This window comes from Eretmochelys imbricata, chromosome 9 (genome assembly GCF_965152235.1).
Source record: "Eretmochelys imbricata isolate rEreImb1 chromosome 9, rEreImb1.hap1, whole genome shotgun sequence".
Lineage (NCBI taxonomy): Eukaryota > Metazoa > Chordata > Testudines > Cheloniidae > Eretmochelys > Eretmochelys imbricata.
This window is the reverse complement of record NC_135580.1, coordinates 85255790-85277229: the sequence shown is the minus strand read 5'-3', so window position 1 is coordinate 85277229 and position 21440 is coordinate 85255790. Positions and strand designations below refer to the sequence as shown.

The window sequence follows — 21440 nt, the reverse complement described above, 5'->3', positions numbered from 1 at the left end:
CCCCACAGACTGAATTCGTACCGGCTCAGGAGAGCCTGATGATTTGCCACTCGCAACGGGAAGCTCGAAGACGAATAAATTTTCCTTCCGAAAGAATCCAGTCTCCGAGAGTCTTTATTCTTTGGGGTTGGGGCTGGTTGACCCTGCCGTTCCCTGTTGTTGACCGACTCGACCACCAGGGAGTTGGGCGCTGGGTAGGTATACAAGTACGCATGCCCCTTGGTGGGTACAAAGTACTTGCGTTCTGCCTTCTTCGAGATAGGGGCCAAAGAAGCTGGTGTCTGCCACAGGGCATTTGAAATTTTAGCCACCCCTTGAGGCAAGGCCACCCTACCCGGTGTCGACGAGGAAAGCATGTTAAACAGGGAGTCTGAGGGTCCTGGAGGTGGAGGCATGCTACCACCCTCTTTAAGAGTTCTTGATGGGCCCTGAAGTCCTCCTGTGGGGCGGAGCCACTACGGCGTCCTCCGGGCGGGGTGAGGAGGCCGGTGCGGTGCTCTGGGTATCGGCCGGCACCGGAGAGTCCACCACCCCGTCAGACTCCAGGAACGGTGCCGAGGATGCACGTCCCACCAACTCCTTCCAAGGGGGTCCGGAGAGGGAGGCCGATGGTGCTTCCAAAGCTCCGGCCACCGAGCGAGCCCCCACCGGGGGCTGCGCCGGAGGCCACGGTGCCCACTGGTACCATTGGGTCGGCCATGACGCTCGGTGGCACTGCACCTGCTGTGGCACCAGCAGGGCCGGCTGTTCGGCTTGGCTGGCCTGGCCCATCGAAGCACGGCTACGAATGGAGGCCGGGCTGGCGTACAGTCTGCTGTTGCCTCTGGCCCAGGAGGAACGGCGGAGCCGGGATCGACGTCAGCCATGGGACCGCCATCTCGACGTGGAGAACCAGTACCGAGGGTAGCAGCTGCTCCACGAATGGCCTCGACGGGTGGACCCGCGATGGCGAGACGCGAGATGCTGGCGATTGACACCCAGGGCTGCAATGTCTTGGCGGAGACTTGGAGCGGGAGTCTGAGTGGGAATGGCGTCGACGACCATGCCGTGACCAGCTGCGATACCCCCTCCGAGATGAGGACCATTGGCGGCGCCTGCCGTGGTCCCATCAATAATCGCTCCTTGAGGACGAGCGGTGCCTAGAGTCGTGGCCAGCCGGAACCCAACCAGACAGTCTGGTCGGCGTCGAGGGCGATCCACCGGACTCTGCGCCGAGCAGTCGCTGGGTGGTGAATGGCGTCAGGAACGTTTCCTTGACCGAGACTGAGCCGGAGGTGACTGCGGAGATCCCAGCGGTGGCTTGCCTCTGGAGTGTGGGGCGGACATTGGCGGCGCTCCTGGCACCGGCATGGACATAACATCCCAGGCCGCCCAGAGGGCTTCAGGTGTGGAAGGCATCCAGACACCCAAAGAGGCCTGTTCCGAAGGGGCCACGCTACTCCACTCAACATGAGTCAGAGGCCTGGGGCCCGGTGGGGAGCGAGAACTGCTGGACATGGGTCTAGCCTCTGTCCCAGATTTTCCTCGGTGCCGCTGAGAAGAGGGAGTCTTCCTGGCCCTCTTGGCGTGCCCCATGAATGGGGAGCGGTGCCGAATGGTTGATGGAACTGGAGGGTCGCCACATACCGATGCCGTGGTGCCGGATACCGGTTTGGAGCAGCGTGCCGGAGTCGGGGTCAGCGCCAATGCCATCAGGATGGCCTGGAGCCTAATGTCCCTTTCTCTTTTGGTCCGAGGCTTAAACAACTTGCAAATCTTGCACCTTTCGCTGACATGGGTTTCTCCCAAACAGCGCAAACAGTCTGCGTGCGGGTCATTTCTCGGCACAGAACACCTACAAGAGCCACACTACTTAAACCCCAGGGCACAGGGCATGCCCCGGCCCGGGCTTGTTGACTGACTAATCAGCTAACTAACTACAGGTACTAACACTGAACAAACGAACAGAACTGGGGATCAAGCTACAGCAAAGCTGGAACAGAGTAGTTCCATCGCACCTTCACTGGTGGCAAGAAGGAAGTGAGGGTGGGGGGAGAGCGCAGCTCCCCTTATACCGTGCCAGGCAGGCACCACTCCAGGGGCTGCAGGGGGCGCTCCCCCACTACGGGTACTGCTAGGGGAAAAACTTCCGACACCAGTGAACGTGGCGAGCACGCACACCTATTGTGGAATAGACATGAGCAATCACTCGAAGAAGAACCTATAGCAGTGTCAACTCTAAATGGCTGTTTTAAGTTTTACTTCCCTGCCAGTTTGTGCTTCGTTTTCTCTTCCGTACGACGTTTCCCAAACTCTTCGTTCTCTCACCACCTATAATTTCCCCCACTCACAATCCCACACTGACTTTTCTGATTCTATCCATATGGACTCAGGATCATCTCTTGGCCAGATCTGGGGCTCCCATGTGGAATTACAATGTCTGACTGCTCACCTAAGACACTGCTTCCTACTGAGTGAGGGAAAATCTCACCACATCTATCCCCAATGTAGCTCTGTCTTCCCCACCAAGGGGTCACCTGTCTCCCAAGAGAGAATGACAGAGACAGTCAAGAACGTGCCACTCTCCCATTAGGCTGTGATCAGATTAAAAAAAAGTACTGGGTGACTGGCACCTTAAATAATTTTTATCTTTGAAGACAAATGGTGATACAACATGCAACACATTGGTATTCCTGAAATCATTTCTCCATTATCTATTTCTGATATTTCTGTTGTATCAACTTACCTCAGTATACTTTACACATTAAGTAAAAAATCACTTCAGAAGGGTTAACTTCTTCAATGTGAATATTAAATGCTATTATAGATGCCCTTTGCTAACAATGACCCCAACTTGGATAGTGGTTTCTGTGTGGTGGACCCTAGGAACTGAACCGATATATCCTTTGGCAGGGTCCAATGCAGCTTTTAATTACTAACCCAATCTGCAGTCACATCAGCAATCTAGCAGTGAAATGAATGCATCTGAACACAGGTTCCCTGTAACTTTCCATCTCTCCCAACAAGTCGGGTCTAAAATCATCATTCATGTTACTTTAGCTGTGCATCTGAATCCAGCCCCATATGACCATTTCCTAATTTATACACTTACCTTTTGCTCCAAAGAAACCTGGACGTCCATCTTTACCCAAAGGCCCAGGTGACCCTGGGAATCCTCTGTCCCCAGGTGGTCCTGGAAAACCTTCTAGACCTGGGAATCCTTTCATACCAGCAGGGCCTGGTGGACCTGCATCACCAGTTGGTCCTTTGACTCCAGGAAGTCCTGAATCAATACAAGCAAACTCAATAGCTTTTGTCATATAAGCTTCTGGACAGCTTGGTGAACTCTTCTGCACGTTCTTTAAATGTAGCATTGCTTTTAATATGAGAGCTGGACCTCAAAATGATGGCACATGCAGCCTTCTAGCAGGCAGAGTGTTTAGATAGGCAAAAACATTAGTCATCCAGCAATCAGAGACCTGCCTACGTCACTTCAAAACCAGTAACAGGGAGACTTTTTGAATTATTCTCCTCCCCCACTTTGTCAGCCATTAGAGTGCAGAGCAGCAGCAGGTCTCACCTTTTAACTTCAAGGCAGAAAACCAGAGCATGGAATAAGGAGCATCAATAATGCTAACTTCCACATCACCTGGGTCAACCAAAGGGGTCAACTGAAGAGTGGCCTGTTCATTCTGCTATTAAGGTGCTACTTCTTAAAAGTTAGATCAGTTAGTAGTTAAAGGAATAGGCTGCTGAATGTGTTACTATAAAAGCATCTCCAGGATTAACGTTGTTGAAACATTTGTGCACAATTCAGTCTCTGCATATGTCAGAATGTTTCTGGCTGCACCTTGGAAAACATTTATTTCAGAAAAAAACAAACAAGGTAAAGGCCTAAACCATTGAAAAAGGGAATGCTCAGCTATAGCGTTAAAAAGAAAAAAAATCAGGTAGCTTCTGAAAAACGGCACATAAAGCGGAAATATCAGATGGGCGAGCTTTGCAGAACCCTGGATTTTAGCATTTAAAGCTACAACCTGTTTTTTTAAACATAAAATGCAATATCTGCTTAATTAAAGAAGAGAAAGACAACGTGTGCTTAAGTCTAAGAATATTAAAGACTTTTCCCCATGGCCTTTGTTCTTTGTTACCATCTGAGCATACTCGGTGCAATGATTCTTTGCTCTCTGGTACGGTTAAAATAAGGGGTGCAACCTATAGTCAAAGCAATTCTTGTAGCATTTTAAAAGCTAGGAGTTAGTTCATGACCTTTTATGCTACAGTGGATTTTCTCACCTTGACAGCCTATGTGAAGAACACATAACCAAACAGTGTGACATCAAAAATGGAGAGTTGATGGTAAACGGAATAGAAAAATGGTGAAGGAAAAATAGAAATACATGAACAGAAAGCACAAGGGCACTAAAGAAATTAATGACTCAGAAAGAATACTGCAGCAAAACCTTAGTCACTTAAAGTTTATCATCCACCAATTAGTGGGTTTAAAAAATTAATTAAAGGCAGGGGAGTCGTCATGCAAACTACCAAGAATATAAAACTATACAGAAGAAAAAGCCTCCCCCAACTTAAAAAACAATACTTTTTGGTGTCCACTTTATAATGCTAATCTCAGAGGCAACTCTGAGATTAGTGTTTAAGAACACAAGAATGGGCATACTAGGTCAGACCAAGGGTCCATCTAGCCCAGTATCCTGTCTTCTGACAGTGGCCAGTTGTCAGATGCTTCAGACCTATCCTCCATGAACAGATCTAATTCTTTTTTAAAGCCAGTTATACTTTTGGCCTTCACATCTTCCCCTGGCAACGAGTTACAGAGGCTGACTGTGTGTTGTGTGAAGAAGTACGTCCTTTTGTTTTAAACCTGCTGCCTATTTCTTTGCGTGACCCCTAGTTCTTGTGTTATGTGAAAGGGTAAATATTCACTTTCTCCACACCAGGCACGCTTTCATAGATCTCTATCATAACCTGCCTTTGGTAGTCTCTTTTCTAAAATTAACAGTTCCAGTCTTTTTAATCTCTACTCATTTGGAAGCTGTTCCATGCCCCTAATCCTTTTTGTTGCCCTCTGCACTTTTTCCAATTCTAATATACTATTTTTGAGATGGGGCAACCTAAACTGCACACAGGATTCCAGGTGTGGGGATACCATGGATTTATATAGTGGCATTATTATATTTTCTGTTTTATCATCTTTCCTAATGGTTCCTAACATTCTGTTAGTTTTTTTGACTGACACTGAACACACAGCAGTTATTTTCAGAGAACTCTCCACTATGACTTGAGTAGTAGCAGCTAATTTAGATCCCACCATTTTGTACTCCTGTTCTTTTTGCGGATACAGACTAACACGGCTGCTACTCTGAAACCTGCCATTTTGTACGTATAGTTGGGATTATATTTTCCATTATCCATTACTTTGCACTTAACAACACTGAATTTCATGTGCCATTTTGATGCCCAGTCACCCTTTGTACCTCTTCGTAGTCAGATTTGCACTTAACTATCTTGATCAATTTTGTATCATCTGCAAATTTTGACACCTTATTGTTTACCCCTTTTCCAGATCATTTATGCATATATTATATAGCACAGGTCCCAGCACAGATCCTTAGGGATCCCGCTACTTACCACTTTTCACTGTGAAAACTGATAAATTTATCCCTAGCCTTTGTTTCCTATCTTTTAACCAGTTACTGATACGTGAAAGGAACTTCCCTCTTATCCCATGACTGCTTACTTTTCTTAAGAGCCTTTGGTGAGGGACCCTGCCAAAGGTTTTGGGGAAGATCAAGAATACTATATCCACCGGATCCCCCTTGTTCTCATGCTCTCTGACACCCTCAAAAAATTCTAATACATTGGTAAGGCATGATTTCCCTTTACAAAAGTCGTGTTCACTCTTCCTCAACATATTGTGTTCATCTGTGTGTTTGGTAATTCTGTTCTTTACTATAGTTTTAATCAATTTGTCTGGTACTGAAGTTAGGCTTAATGGCCTGTAATTGCCTGGGTCACCGACGGAGACTTTTTTAAAAACAGGCATTTCATTAGCTATCCTCTAGTCATCTGGTACAGAGTCTAATTTACACGATAGGTTACGTACCACAGTTAGCAGTTCTGCAATTTCATATTTGAGTTCCTTCAGAACTCTTGGGTAAATACCATCTGATCCTGGTGACCTATTACAGTTAAACTGATCAATTTGTTCCAAAACCACCTCTACTGATGCCTCACTCTGATACAGTTCTTCAGATCTTTCAACTAAAAAGAATGGCTCAGGTGTGAGGATTTCCCCCACATCCTCTGCAGTGAAGACCTATGCAAAAGAATTCATATAGCTTCTCTGCAACAGCCTTCTCTTTCTTACATGCTCCTTTAGCACCTTGATTGTCTCCTGATTGTTTGGCAGGCTTCCTGCTTCTGATATACTTAAAAAACATTTCCTGTTAGTTTTCGTGTCTTTTGCTATTTGCTCTTCCAAGTCTTCTCTGGACTGTCTAATTATACTTTTACATTTGACTTACCAGAGTTTATACTCTTTTCTATTTTCCTTAGTAAAATTTGACTTTTAATTTTTAAAGGATTTTTTTGCCTCTAATCACCTTCTTTTACTCTGTTTGCCATTGTGGCATTTTTTTGGTCCTGTTACTTTTTTTTATTTGGGGTATAACTTTATTTTATTTCTCTCCTCAAATAGTTCTCCAGCTTTGTCGTTCTGCAAACCACTGTGTAAGAGACAGATGTTCTCACAGACCATTATGTTCTACTAAACATCTGGTCTCTCCTTTGCTTGATTGTCATAATGTTGCATATTGTGCTACCAGGAAAGACCCTGTGTAGCGCAACTCAAAAGCCACTATTCTACTCAGAGTCCCTTGGGCCCATGAAGGGAGGGGGAATCAAGATGGTCTTCCACTGTCTCAGGGGATGAAGAAGATACGTATAGTTGTGCCAAGAAGCCCAGCAATTTTCAGCCCATCCAGTTAATAGGATTTTGCCCTCTGACAAGGGTCACTTTTCTAACAATTTGTTATGTATTTGAAATTAAAGCATGAACGTTGAGATTCATCATTCATCCAGCAAATATGCAATAATAAAGTAATTTAAAAACTGGTATTTTTAAGATACTTCATTCTATCTTCTCCTCTGATGGCTTATAGCACAATAACATCATTTCTGGCTGCGAGGAGTCCGAGGCCCAAATTCTGTGATCAGATACACACATCCAGCCCCACTGGGTAGCAACCTCAGGTTAACTCCTAGCAAACAGCAAATCTATTCTAAATCTTATTTAACATCCTGGTGTTTGGTTAAGCCACTCAGCCTCATTGGAGACACTACATACCTGGTGATCCTGAGAAGCCAACTGCTCCCCTGGGACCTGGTTCTCCTTTAATGCCAAACGGACCTCCAGGACCAGGAGGTCCTCGCAATCCATCAATACCTGGGAGCCCTGGATTACCCCGTTCACCTTTAAAACCCGGTAAGCCAGGCCTTCCATCAACACCTGAGAGTGAGAGGTGGGATGTTACTTCACAGGTGAGAATAAAGTTACCTGCTTTTAAAACTTGTATAAATCATCTCAGAATTAAACTAGATGCTCAGGGAAACTTAGTAAATATGGAACTACAAACAGCTCAGAGGAACTGATGAACTGGCCTCAAAAAGATACTAGAAAGTAACATTTTTTCTGAAAGATAAACAGCTCCAGATTCCAGAAAACCAGCAGCAAGGGTGCTCACCCTTCTGTCCAGGAAATCCAGGTTCTCCAACAAGTCCTTTATCTCCTGGGAATCCAAGTCTGCCACGCTCACCCAGGGCTCCTCTTTCAGCACCAAACACTTCACCAGGAGCTCCTTTTGCCCCTGACAAGCCAGGAGTTCCCATCTTTCCAGCGAAACCATCTGTTCCATCAAGTCCTGGAAGCCCTTGTGGTCCCTGATCTCCACGAGGCCCAGGAAAGCCTTAAAGAAAAATCCAGCCAATAATACACAGCAGAAAATACACAGCAGGAGGGAAACAATATCCATATGAATTAAAATGTCTAACAAATGCACTTTTTTGTTTCATACAGAAAAAATTAGTTTTGAAAACAGAAATATTTTTTGGTTTTGAATGTTTAATAAAGGGGTGGAAAAGGACAAAAAGAAGGGAAACTAAATGGAAGACCTTTGGTTTTCTAAACAAGTTCTTTTCATCTTAAACGAAATGAAGATTTTAGAGCATTTTGAAGTTATAAATGCACACACACTAGCGATCTCTACTGCTTTACAAGTACTGGTTTTACCAGATGGATGTATTGCCTACAACAAAGGCATTACTTACAGTCTGACTACAACCATCAGAGTCTGTAAACTGTGTCTCACTAGTAAGGGCAAGTCATAAATGTTGAAGCTGCACTTGTTCACCAAGTCCATCTCACTCTATCCTACGCTCTATCCTACACTCTATCCTAGTGCCTCATGTGTGGCTATCACCCAAAAGCCCTAGCGTTCCCAAGGAGAGCATTTGGCACGATGGGGTAGATGATTCAGGAGTCCTAGAACACACTGGTACAACAAAGGTTGGAAAGCATGGTGTGCGGAAGTGCTGAAAGGACACCATCAAGAGTGTTGCTAAACTGCTGCAAGGACAAAACAACTGAGCATTTTCATGTCAGCAACAGTGTTCACTCTAATTTTTCCCACCCATGTATGGAATTAATTTTGTTATGTGCACCAATATCATGGTATTGGTGCACATAACAAAATTCATGTGCTGGGGGTGGAACCGAGGGGTTCAGAATGTGGGAGGGGGACTCAAGGATGGGGCAGAGGATTGGAGTGCAAGGGGTGGTGTGGGCTCTGGGGTGGGGCCAAGGATGAGTGGTTTGGGGTGCAGGCTGCCCAGGGTTATGGAGGGGAAAGAGGACTTCCCCCAGATCTCTCTCCCTGCAGCAGCACCTGGGCTGAGGGGAGGAAAGGTGCCTCTCCCCCGGCCACGGCAAATCTGTGCTGGGGCCGGCGGGGAGAAGCATCTCTCCTTACCACAGCAGGTCCATGCTGGGGCCGGCGGGGAGAGGCACCTCTCCCTAGCACGGCAGGTCCCTGCTGGGGCCGGCGGGGAGAGGCACCTCTCCCTAGCACGGCAGGTCCATGCTGGGGAAGAGGCATCTCTCCCCACTGCAGCCCTGAGCCCCTGTATGGGGTTTAATAAGCAGTGTGCGGCCGCGCAACTTAGAGGGAATTAAGGTCAGCAATGCCTCTGCAATGATTTCCTCATTTAGGCCAGGTGTCCTCAGGGACAAACAGACAGAAGGAAAACACACTTTAAAAATCCTCCCTCCTTTTTCTGCTGTTCTGCATGGCGTATTACTCTGTATGTTTGACTACAAACATCACAAAAATCACAGAACGTAAAAAGCGTTTCAAATGTTATATGCTGATTATCACACCCATAGCCACACCACCAAGTGACTGGGGTAGCCATGCAGATGCCACACCCATTTTACACTAAAAATCAGTGGTTTCCAAACTGTATCCCATAGAACACTTGGGCTCAATGGTCACATGGTTGCTGGCTCTCCTCCTTAGTCGTAGCTGCTACATCACATTAAGAACATAAGAACAGCAATACTTGGTCAGACCAAAGGTCCATCTAGCCCAGTATCATGTCTTCTGACAGTGGCCAATGCCAGGTACTTCAGAGGGAATGAACAGAACAGGTAATCATCAAGTGATCCACCCCGTCACCCATTCCCAGCTTCTGGCAAACAGAGGCTAGGGACACCATCCCTGCCCATCCTGGCTAATAGCCATTGATGGACCTATCCTCCATGAATTTATCTAGTTTTTTTTTGAACCCTGTTATAGTCTTGGCCTTCACAACATCCTCTGGCAAAGAGTTCCACAGGTTGACTGTGCATTGTGTGAAGAAACACTTCCTTTTGTTTGTTTTAAACCTGCTGCCTATTAATTTCATTTGGTGACCCTAGTTCTTGTGTTATGAGAAGGAGTAAAGAACACTTCCTTATTTACTTTCTCCACGCCAGTCATGATTTTATAGACCTCCGTCATATCTCCCCCCGCGTCATCTCTTTTCCAAACTGAAAAGCCCCAGTCTTATTAATCTCTCCTCATAAAATACGAAAGGCAGCTAAAAACACATTCAATACTTCCCCAATATTATTTTCCCATGTAGCAATGGCTCTAAAATAACAACGATTATCACTAGGATGGGGAGCGGTCTGGGTGCTCATGAATAGAAGGGGACGGGTAAAGAGTTTGAGAGCCCCACTGATAAAATATGGTACATTAAACAGACAATCTAAAGTTCCATAACTAACTCCTTTCTTACCCGGTGCTCCTGGCAATGCCATTGATCCTGGAATACCTGGTTGTCCTTTTGATCCACGTAATCCAGGTTGACCTGGAATGCCTGGAAACCCCGGTCTGCCCTTGGGACCTGAGGATTAAAAAAATTCAGTTCAGGATGGGAGACACAAGCATATTCTTGTGAGGTGGGATTAGATATTTCATGCAAAGCTAACCACAAAACGCCCAACTACCGTACTAATTTAAACTAGTCAATGCCGCCCCAAGACTGTGTTCATCTCATCAACTGAACAAACACAGAGGGACAAGTGTTTTGTCTGGAGGAGCTGCATGGAAGGGCAAAAGTTCTCTACACCCCTCATTAACAATGACTTCCACAATTCTGAATAGGAGCTGCACACATATATATATATATAGACAGCACAACTGTCAGTAGGAATCAAACCCAGCACTTCCAGGAAGCACACACAAGCCCCACCCACCTGAGCTACAGGAGTAACTATTATTTAACTGTGATTAAGCAGCAGGATATCTCCTCACTGGAGGGAGACTCATCACAAACAATAAGCCAGTGTATTACATAGAGTATTTAAAAGTCAATCTCCATACCTGGACGTCCTGGTATGCCTGGAGGCCCAGGGGCACCAAACCCTCCAGGAACTACACAGGGCAAGGTGATCCCTAGAAAAAGAAATACGCTGAAACTGCACCTGGCTCCCTTGTAGTTAGCTGGTTATGATGAGAACATTGAATGTCCAGACTAAATTATGTGCAATGATGAGTGAACCTATGCACTGCAAATCACTACATGTAATGCACATTCACATCTGCCACAGGGTAACAAAATCTAATGCCTTGTGGGACGGTTATGGCTAACGTTGTTGATGTTCTAAGTTTACTGACGTTAAACTAAAGAGAGGAAGTGTGGGCTAGTGGCTAGAGCACAAGACTGCGAGTTCAATTTATTTTCTAATCCCAGCCCTGACTGTGACTCACTGTGTGACCGGGTTTGTGTCCCCACCTGTAAAATGGTGATGAGAACTGAAAACAAGAACATAAGAACTGCTATTTATTATTTGTATTATGGTAACACTCAAGAGCCCCAGTCAAGGATCAGGGCTGCACTGTGCTTAGCACTGTAAAAACAGATTGAAAAGACAGTCCCAGCCCCAAGGAGTGTACAGTCTAAGTACTGAGTCATCTTACACTGGGGGAGCTAGTGGGTGCCCAGAACTTTTGAAAACTCAAGTAATTTATTCAATGACAAAAATCAATGTAGGAAGCAAAATTTAGGCACTAATTTTTAAAAATCTTGGCCCTTCTTGACTGTCCCCATGTTTGTGCTTTCTGCTGGGTCCTTCCACAGGTTTACACTAGAGTTTTGTGTGTGCACGAGTGTATTTGTTTTTAATTCTGCTTTTTCTCCTACCGATTCTTCTATAGTCCATCAGTCTGAAAAGTAACCACACGGCTTAGTTGTTAGTGTACGAGCAGCAAATAGGAATCAGTGGTTGTACAGCTCATTGTGATCCTTCTATGAGAAACGAAAGTATCTAACTTATCAGTGGGATGAGGTCTGAGTGGCATTATCAGAGCCATCAGACTATCAAATTTATTTGATAAATCTCTTATGTCTGCAATGTTCACCTTTGTCAGACTCTGGCAATTTGACACACCATGGATACAGTAGTGCTGAAAACACATGACTGCTGACATTACTAACTAGGGAGTCCAATCCTGTGGTCCCTTTATATTAAGAAATAGATCCCACTTTCTTCAATAGGCATTTGGTTAAGTAAAAGGACTGCAGGGTTAGGGCCTACACTATTAGAGCAGGCTTGACCTAAAAACTCATAGAATAAATTAACCTCCTAAAAACAAAATCCTAAAGGATTAAAAAATATATTTTATCTGAATTAATGTCACATCAGAACTGATCCTTAGAGTTAGGTTAAGACCATATTTTTGAGGGGGAGGAAGGGAGACTTTTTTCCTGCCCCTCCCCTTTTGGAGTCTTTCTATACAAAAAGTTAAATAGCTAGTTACTCCACTGATTACTAATACTGGGCCATTAAAATCGGGTGCAATTTTTTCTGCAGGTTCAGTGATTAACCAATCAGCAATTGTGGATTAGCTGCTTCTTGTTTTTTACAACTAATTCTGCAAGAGCTTGCCACCCAATTCCCACTCCCAACCTGATATTCCAGCCCAACACATGGGCTGCATCACCAGGCAAGGCATTCCAATCTCGGCTGCATTTCTGCTGCTGTCAGACGTAATGAGTGGACCAGGAAAAGTAAGTCTAGATCTTTTACTGACAGTGGGATAGTGTGAGCTTAAGAATTCATTTTGTAAATGACTCTTTCAAATAATGGCAATTCTCAGATGGCTTCTGAGTTTTAGCAATAAAAGACACTGAGATAAAATCATTCCTGGTGTCAATCCAATGAAGACAATAGAGTTATACCAGAGATAATCAATATGGCTCACTTCTTCTGATTTTAATCAACAGCAGGAATAGGGAACCCATGGGGGATGAGGCAATGGCCAAAAGAAAGATCAAATGACATAAGAGGTCTTTTTTATCGATGGGCTAAGAAGGTGGTGTATGGATTCCATTTAGTTTTGAGGCTGAATCAGAGCTAGGGTTAGGATTCAATCAATGGCATCAAAACCTTGTGGGCTGTTCTCAAGAGATTCCAGTAAAACTGGCAAAGGTCTTGTGAGAGCAGCTTATCTCATGAGAGTTCCAGACTGGGTAACCCTTTTCCACTCCCCACCTCTAGATTCTGCCCCCAACTCCAAATTCAATGATTTTGTAATTCTGACTCATGTGATCACAAGATGGGGCTAGCGGGGGAGAGGAGAGAAATGACCCAAATCACAAATTCTAGTTAATCAGGGCTGCTGGCAGCCTTAACCTCAGCTAATGAGATATGAAGCTGAAGGTGCAGGAGCCGGGGTGGGGGGGAGGAGGGGGGAAGGGGTGTGTGGAGGCGGGGAAGAAAACCCCCTAGGGCTCTAATGTACTTGTGTTTTGACACTGCTGTGCAAGTACTAGAAGAAACAACAGGAGATGTTCTGCTTTGATACTGGAAGACCAAAGGTCAGTGTTCAAGTTCATTACTTTTACCTTGATGAGGGGCATTAGCTGATAACAGAATGAATTTCTAAGTGACTAACCCCCTGAATAACACACATACAAAACTTTGCAACAACACTTGCATACTGATTCTGTCTTAAAACCAACCACTGCTCTTTCTAGATGGTACCACAGCTCAGCTTTAAATCCTGCATTTTAAACTTAAAGCAAGGAGCATTAAAATAGATAAATACAATAAAACATTCACCAGTCTAATTTATGTTCAGAGGTAGAGAGATGTGAGAAACAAGTTCTTAGGTTTCAGAATGTTAACGTTCAGTTTGCTGCCTACCTATAGGTACATTTATAGGAGATTACTTTAACTGTTCAGAGGGTAGCAACATTTAAAGATGTGATTTCTTTGCTCAGATCCTGGCATTCTGCATTCCTGAGCCTGACACTGAATGTTTTAAAATCCATCTCCGATAATCCCTCCACAATCACAGCATTGTGTAGAATGCCATTTTTCAAAAAGGGGATGTCCAATCCATCAACCAGCTTAGAGAGGGCAGTTTAATTAACATTTTTATATTCAAACACATTTTTTTAAGAGCCTGCTTAAGTGAATGTCCAGAAAATGACACTATTCAATACTTTATGTAACTAGCCAGCACTAGAGTGGAAGCACAATGCGAATTGTATTTGTGGAGCAATTGAAGGGCAATGGTAATACGCTAAAGAAATGGTTTTCACATATTCCTGGAGTCTTGTAGCACAATGAAGTAACCAAGGCTTAGTGCCCACCAGCTACTTAATGTCCTATGTTCTCACAATACAGACAATGGCCTCCGAAGGCCAGGGGAACAAGTCAATTGTGAAAACATAGCGAGAAGCTGCTGGGAATTGCAACAATGGCACAAAATGGGTAATCCAATAGCACTTCTGAGCAATTTCATAATAGTGCTCGCTAACTGTGCAGAAGTATTGTTCTAACACTCTATCCACTGGTCACAGATATCAGTTGAAGGCAACTCAAGGAAAATCAGTGTGACTACTCACTTGAGTAGGAATTCAGCACATGCAAGAAGGTTTGCATGAATAGGTCCTAATACAGCATTTATTTTTTAAATGAGAATTTTAATCTGATCTACTGTAACTGCATTTTGTGTGGTCTTAGGCAAAATTCCTTGATGTTGCCTTTGGCAAGATAATTTCAGTAGGTCAATGTCTTTCTTTAAAATGTTCTCTGGTCTTCATCATAAAACCTTCCAATAAGTGCAGTGTAAACAGCAATTATTTCTTCTGACCAAGCAGATTTCTTTAATGTTAGATGAAGCTTAATACATCAAAAGTGTTTTTTAAGAAATGAAATGATTTCCAAGTATTAGAGAGATGGTTTTCTCACAGTTTTCTCACAAATATCTGTGCAGGTGTAAATTGAGTTGGCTAATGACTTATTCACACTCATTCACGTTCTCTGATTATAGATGCTCTTCTACAAAAAAAGCCATTCATTGTTAGCGAGGCTTTGATGTAACACTCACATAATTTGTTGACTTATGATGCATCCTATTTGATACCCAGTATTCATGAGACTGTGAATGTCAGTGCATGAAGCATATTCCCTCTAGTTATCTGATGATGCAATCTGGATTTAGCAGTCCTTGTAAGAGATGTTTTAATAAGCAAGCTATATATACATACTATAGGTTAGCAGAGCTTTTAGCATTTAGCACATGATGTGAGTCAGGAAAAGGCATATGTAGAAAGTTCCAATGGGATGCCAGTGTTGGCCATTATAAATCAGCCCATTACAACAACCAAATGCAACACCGGTGCTTTGTAACATGCCATTCTGGGTGTCTGTGCAATGATTTGAAGAATGGGGACTCTTCCCATTGCTATTCTTGCAACCACTAAGGCCTAGCTCTCACCTCCCTCTGTGTCTAAGACTCCTTTACCAACCTTCTCACCGCAGCAGCAGTCACCTATACCAGCCAAGCAAAGGAGCACAGGTTAAACCATGTCAGAAAACCCACACGATCGAAAGCAACTTTTTTTAACCAATAGGCCAAACATGCTCACAGACATTTTCCTTTGTGTACATTGTAGACATGTCTGGTTTCATCCTGAGAGTCAGAAGAATAACTGAATTCAGTTCAATGTCATTTGAGCAGTGACTAGGGTTTTGGGGAAAATATTATGTCTGTGAATATATTTAGTTGTATTACTAATAGTGCAAGCATTGCAAATACAGAAGGTTAAATATACACGAACAAGGTGGAAAACACAATAAAAAGCAGCAGCGGAAAAGGAAAGATATTGCTTTTGTTAAAATCCCCTTAATATGCCAGCTCTAAAATCTAGACATAGGGAATATTTATGTGCAATAGTTTGGTGGTGAATCCATTTTCCAGACTCTAGCATATCTGAAATATCACCTATAAAGCCCAGATTTACTGGATTCTTCACTTGTCATTAAGTGTACCTAGCTCTGTATGGTCATATCAACTCTATCAAACGAATACTACATCTGCCCTGCAACCGTTCTCAAGCTGCACATGTCATGTCTGCTATTTTGGCTGACTCAGCAGGGACTGAACCGGGGAACTGCCAGAGCTAAAAGCATCAACTTCTTCAGCTTGAGCTAAAGAGCTCTGTAGCCAGGGTCTAGCAACTCATATCTTCTGTAAATTGGCACAGAGTGGAACTTGCAACACACTCATGAGTAGCGTACCACCAGCTAAATATAGGCAGAACCTAGTGAAATCAGTCAAAACTGATCCCGGTGTTTGGTTACCATGAAAAGATCCCAGTCACTGAGTCTTGCACATACTTTATTATATGTAGCTCTAATTTTTATGCCTTTCTTTATCTAAAGCTTTTTCATCTTAACCACTTCCCTAGCAGAAAATCACCTTAGGTTTGCTACTAGCTATAAAATTAGCTATTGTCAGTAGCCCCATCCTGCACCCCTTACTGGCATGAGTAGTCCACACTCTTGTAAGTAATCTCATTGATTTCAGCAGGATTATGTGGGTGAGTGAGGACTGCAGGATCAGGTCTGACCTGCCTATAGACTATCCACAAATAATTTAAAAATAGACGTCTAGTTTACTGCTTTGAAAATACTAGGATCCCATTATGAAGTGGAATATTTCTTTGGTTGGCTGGTTTTTAGGGGCATTGCAGCTTTTCAAAATGACAGTAGTCCCTAACAAGCCTACCTGGAGGACCTGGAAGACCTGATTGTCCTGGAAAACCATCCATTCCTGGGTCACCTGGAGGGCCGCGAACTCCACTAGGACCTGGGAAACCAATGCCAGGAAGACCGCTCTCCCCACGCCGGCCCTTGGAGCCAGGTAATCCTGGCAGGCCTTTTTCGCCTGGAAAGCCTAGTCCACCATCACCCTACATATAGCAAAGACAGTTACAGCTGAGAACCAAGAGAACCTGGAATAATTGCACATTGCCACAGTTTTGACAAGCGTACCAAAATGTTGTTGGGTTTTGTGCTGCTCTAAGTGATTCTATTGGACACTGTGATGCTAGTGGAGAAGGCTCCAGCCTAAATTCTTAGCAGCAGGTTCAAATGTGTTGGATTATGTGGGTGGATTGGACTATAAGGTGGATAGAAAGCTGGCTAGATTGTTGGGCTCAACGGGTAGTGATCAATGGCTCCATGTCTAGTTGGCAGCCGGTATCAAGTGGAGTGCCCCAAGGGTCGGTCCTGGGGCCGGTTTTGTTCAATACCTTCATAAATGATCTGGAGGATGGTGTGGATTGCACCCTCAGCAAATTTGCAGATGACACTAAACTGGGAGGAGAGGTAGATATGCTGGAGGGTAGGGATAGGATACAGAGGGACCTAGACAAATTGGAGGATTGGGCCAAAAGAAATCTGATGAGGTTCAACAAGGACAAGTGCAGAGCCCTGCACTTAGGATGGAAGAATCCAATGCACGGATACAGACTAGGGACCGAATGGCTCGGCAGCAGTTCTGCAGAAAAGGACCTAGGGGTTACAGTGGACGAGAAGCTGGATATGAGTCAACAGTGTGCCCTTGTTGCCAAGAAGGCCAATGGCATTTTGGGATGTATAAGTGGGGCATTGCCAGCAGATTGAGGGACGTGATCGTTCCCCTCTATTCGACACTGGTGAGGCCTCATCTGGAGTACTGTGTCCAGTTTTGGGCCCCACACTATAAGAAGGATGTGGAAAAATTGGAAAGAGTCCAGCAGAGGGCAACAAAAATGATTAGGGGACTGGAACACATGAGTTATGAGGAGAGGCTGAGGGAACTGGGGATGTTTAGTCTGCAGAAGAGAAGAATGAGGGGGGATTTGATAGCTATTTTCAACTACCGGAAAGGGGGTTCCAAAGAGGATGGCTCTAGACTGTTCTCAGTGGTAGCAGATGACAGAACAAGGAGTAATGGTTTCAAGTTGCAGTGGGGAAGATTTAGGTTGGATATTAGGAAAAACTTTTTCACTAGGAGGGTGGTGAAACACTGGAATGCGTTACCTAGGGAGGTGGTGGAATCTCCTTCCTTAGAAGTTTTTAAGGTCACGCTTGACAAAGCCCTGCCTGGGATGATTTAATTGGAGATCGGTCCTGCTTTGAGCAGGGGATTGGACTAGATGACCTCCTGAGGTCCCTTCCAACCCTGATATTCTATGATTCTATGGATAAAGTATATGGAAATCTTGTAAATTTAATGCTCACAATCTTTTCAAATGCAGGAAACTCTACTGAAACCACTGCATAATACATTATATTTGCCAAAATATAAATATTACATGTTTGCCTGTATCTTTCTGCTTAAAACGTTCACGGTCAGCTTTTTCTGTTTTAGTATTCGACTCTTAAAATTTGGTAGATAGTATCTTTTGTTTTTAAAAAGAACAAATCTTAAAACGAAAGTAGTGCCTGTCGCTTGAGAATTCTCTCTCTCTCTCAGACTTTACCTATCTATCTATCTATCTATCTACCTATCTTTACCTATTTATCTATCTTATGATTGTGTAATCAGAGATGTGTTGAGGGGCTATTATTAATCTTGAAGGAGAGAGAAATTCCTGTTCAGACGGCAAGAGCCTTTGGAATAGATTTTCCTTAACAAAGTGTCCTGCTTAACACTGCTCAGCTGCACTAAGTGTAAATATTACAGTAATCATCCAGCTGGGCACTTCAAATTCCAACTCATATATGACTCCTGCTTTGCAATCTTAACTCTCTGGCTCCACTCATTCTCCCATGGGAGCAGTGCCTGAAAGATTCTGAAGACTAAGAAATTGACTTAATAAGTCAACTTAGAGCTCATGTGCCCTAGAGCTTACTGTTGTGTTAGCTGACGTGTGAAAACATTATTGCAGTCTGTAGTGTACACAACCCTTAACTGGCCGATTGAAGAGGACTATTATTAAATGCATTTCTGTTCCTTCTCTCCGCTATAGTTTATGATGGGTCATATTAGTTACCATGTGTTAAAAGAGGATTGCAAACTGTAGCAAAGACAAGTCCTTAGAAGAGAGCACAGAAATCTTTGTCTTTTAACTCGTAGAGGCAACCAAGAGCTGTCAGGATTTTGGGGCAGTTTACCCAAACCCTGGGCCAGACGAAGCACTGGAATTCTTATAGCACATTACTCTTGCTCTAGATTTGTCACCCTCTGAGTAAGAAGTGTGTGAGGGCCCCTTATTCTAATTGCTTTGACTTGTTCAAAACACCACCAGCTTGATGGAATGTCGTTAGCCTGTGCGATGCTGATGGTCACAAATGATGCTGTGGCATCATGCCAATGTGGTTGAAGGGTTAGAGAAGATTCTGCTGCTGTGGGAAACCAAGCCCAGGATTTGTGACTTGCACTTTCCTTTATACATATATAAGCAGTGCTTGCCACCATCATTTATCCGTCTAATTAATTCCCTGCCATTGGAGGGGCCTCGGTACTTGGGTCTCTCTTGTCCTCTGCCTGTGGCACACAACAGTTTAGTTTCCTTAGGACTGAAATATTTTAGTCTAACTAAAATCACGGGGTTCAATCTAGGGGTATCCAAGTAAAATTTACACAGGAGATCAGTCTAGATGATCTAATGGTCCCTTCTGGCCTTAAACGTCATGAAACTATGAAATTTCTGTCTTGTTAGGATGACGTGAAATAAGAGTCTATCCACAGAGTGTCAGCTTATGAATACAAGGCACAGCTTTAGATCTCTGGACACTTAAAGCAGGTCTAATCGTGACTAACGATTCAGCCATTTTACTATCATTGTTCCTTCTTACAATTACAATTTTGAAGCACTCTTATTTTTGTTGCATAAGTATAAACTCACCGGAGGACCTGGCTGACCTGGTAAACCTGGGAATCCATCTCTGCCAGGAGTTCCTGGGATGCCAGAAGGCCCTCTGGCTCCTGTTGCACCAGGATCTCCCCGGAAACCTCTGCCTCTTGCAAAAGATGGATCTCCTTTTTCTCCCTTACGGCCTGGAGAACCTGGTTGACCAGGTGAAGCCTGCAGGCAGAAAGAGAAAAAAGAGATATATGAACATGCATGGAAAGGCCTTCACTCCACAGAAGTCTTCAAGAGCAGGAAAAAAATTAATGACAGATAAAATATTTACATAATAAATTAACAACAAATGCATAGAGCTCACTGAAGCTGACACGACTATTCTGAAACATTTAGAGGGGGGATTTTCAAAAGTCCTCACAGATGGCCTACGCTCAGCACTTTGAAAATCTCACTCTTCTTTTTTTTTAAATAAAAGCTCAACTTAAAAATGGCATTACAGCAGCAGCTAGGGAAGAACTGCATCAGAGAGGCCCACTTACTGTTACTGCCACCAACATGTAAAGAGATCAGCATTTTACTCTCTATCTTTTCTTCATCCAAATGCATTTCTCATTTCCATACCAACCTCTGGCCCAGAGAGAGCCCATAACCCAATACTCATTACTTCCCACTTGACTAGAGCTGTTTAGCCCTATGGTGACTAAAGGTCTCTGCTCTGACAAATGAGTTCTCCGAATCACTACCTTGCATTGGTGCATGCGGTGGTGTTGTAGGTATGCTGGTCTCAGGACAAAAGAGAGACACAGTGGGGGAGGTAATCTCTTTTACTGGCCCACTTTCAGGTGGCAGAGAGACCAGCTTTTGAGCTTACATAGAGAGCTCTGACCAACAGGAGGTGGTTCATAAAAGAGATTACCTCACCCACCTTCTCTCTCAAACACCTTGCATTGATGACATTTCTGGGCTTTTACCTTATTCCTACAAATTGTTTTTTGCCTTTTTACCCAAACAAGCAGAAACAATCGTTAAAAAAAAAAATCCTTCAGGTTTCAATTTAGACAATTTTGGCCAATGGCTCGAGAACAAGGCTTTTTCCTTTAACCGGCAGAGACTGAAGAAATCCTATCCTGACTTACCGGAGGCCCTCGCGGCCCTTGTGCACCCACACTGCCAGGATCTCCACTAGAACCCTTAAACCCAGGTTTACCAGGACTTCCTGGTTGACCCAGAGGGCCTGGTGCACCTTTTGGTCCAGCTCCTGTGACTCCTCCATCACAAGCACAATCACCTGGATCCCCTGGAAAACAGAGTGAAAGAGAGTCTTTGTCAGCACTGTGGAAACAGATAATTGGACCTCCATTGCCTGAACTCCGCACACTGCTTTGCACTTGGTGTCATCGGTGAGTACAAAATGAGCAAAGTGAGTATAAAGCCATTCTGGCTGGGTTGCATTTCACACTACTTTGCACACGTTTCAATGATGATGCAAGCGGCAAGGTAGGAAAGTTAAGGTAAATTTCACCTTTGGTCCCTTTTAGTCCCAAAACTCCTGGTGGCCCCCGTTGTCCAGGTCTTCCTGGTTCCCCAGGTTCTCCATTGAGGATTTCTTCAGATAGAAACACAGGGAGGAAAGGATATCAGCAAAGGCACGGGAAGTCTAAATTTCATTCAGCTCCATTAGCCAGCCACAACAACAGCTACTTTGGGCAGATGGCCTGGAGCCATACTGAGTCCTGGTATAAGTGGAT

At 44.1% G+C, this 21440-nt stretch overlaps 1 protein-coding gene across 1 annotated transcript in view; it reads right to left on the bottom strand.

The window, feature by feature from the left end:
* The window catches only part of COL4A6 (collagen type IV alpha 6 chain), a 120989-nt gene that overhangs the window by 19299 nt on the left and 80250 nt on the right, over window positions 1–21440 (bottom strand). The window contains exons 19-28 of the mRNA XM_077825567.1: window positions 21215–21298; window positions 20829–20989; window positions 19732–19911; window positions 16623–16806; window positions 15330–15383; window positions 10923–10994; window positions 10336–10443; window positions 7743–7964; window positions 7346–7507; window positions 3092–3262 (exon numbers count right to left, since the gene is read on the bottom strand). Of these exons, the coding sequence (XP_077681693.1) occupies window positions 3092–3262; window positions 7346–7507; window positions 7743–7964; window positions 10336–10443; window positions 10923–10994; window positions 15330–15383; window positions 16623–16806; window positions 19732–19911; window positions 20829–20989; window positions 21215–21298 (1398 nt within the window). The remainder of the gene's footprint in view (window positions 1–3091; window positions 3263–7345; window positions 7508–7742; window positions 7965–10335; window positions 10444–10922; window positions 10995–15329; window positions 15384–16622; window positions 16807–19731; window positions 19912–20828; window positions 20990–21214; window positions 21299–21440) is intronic.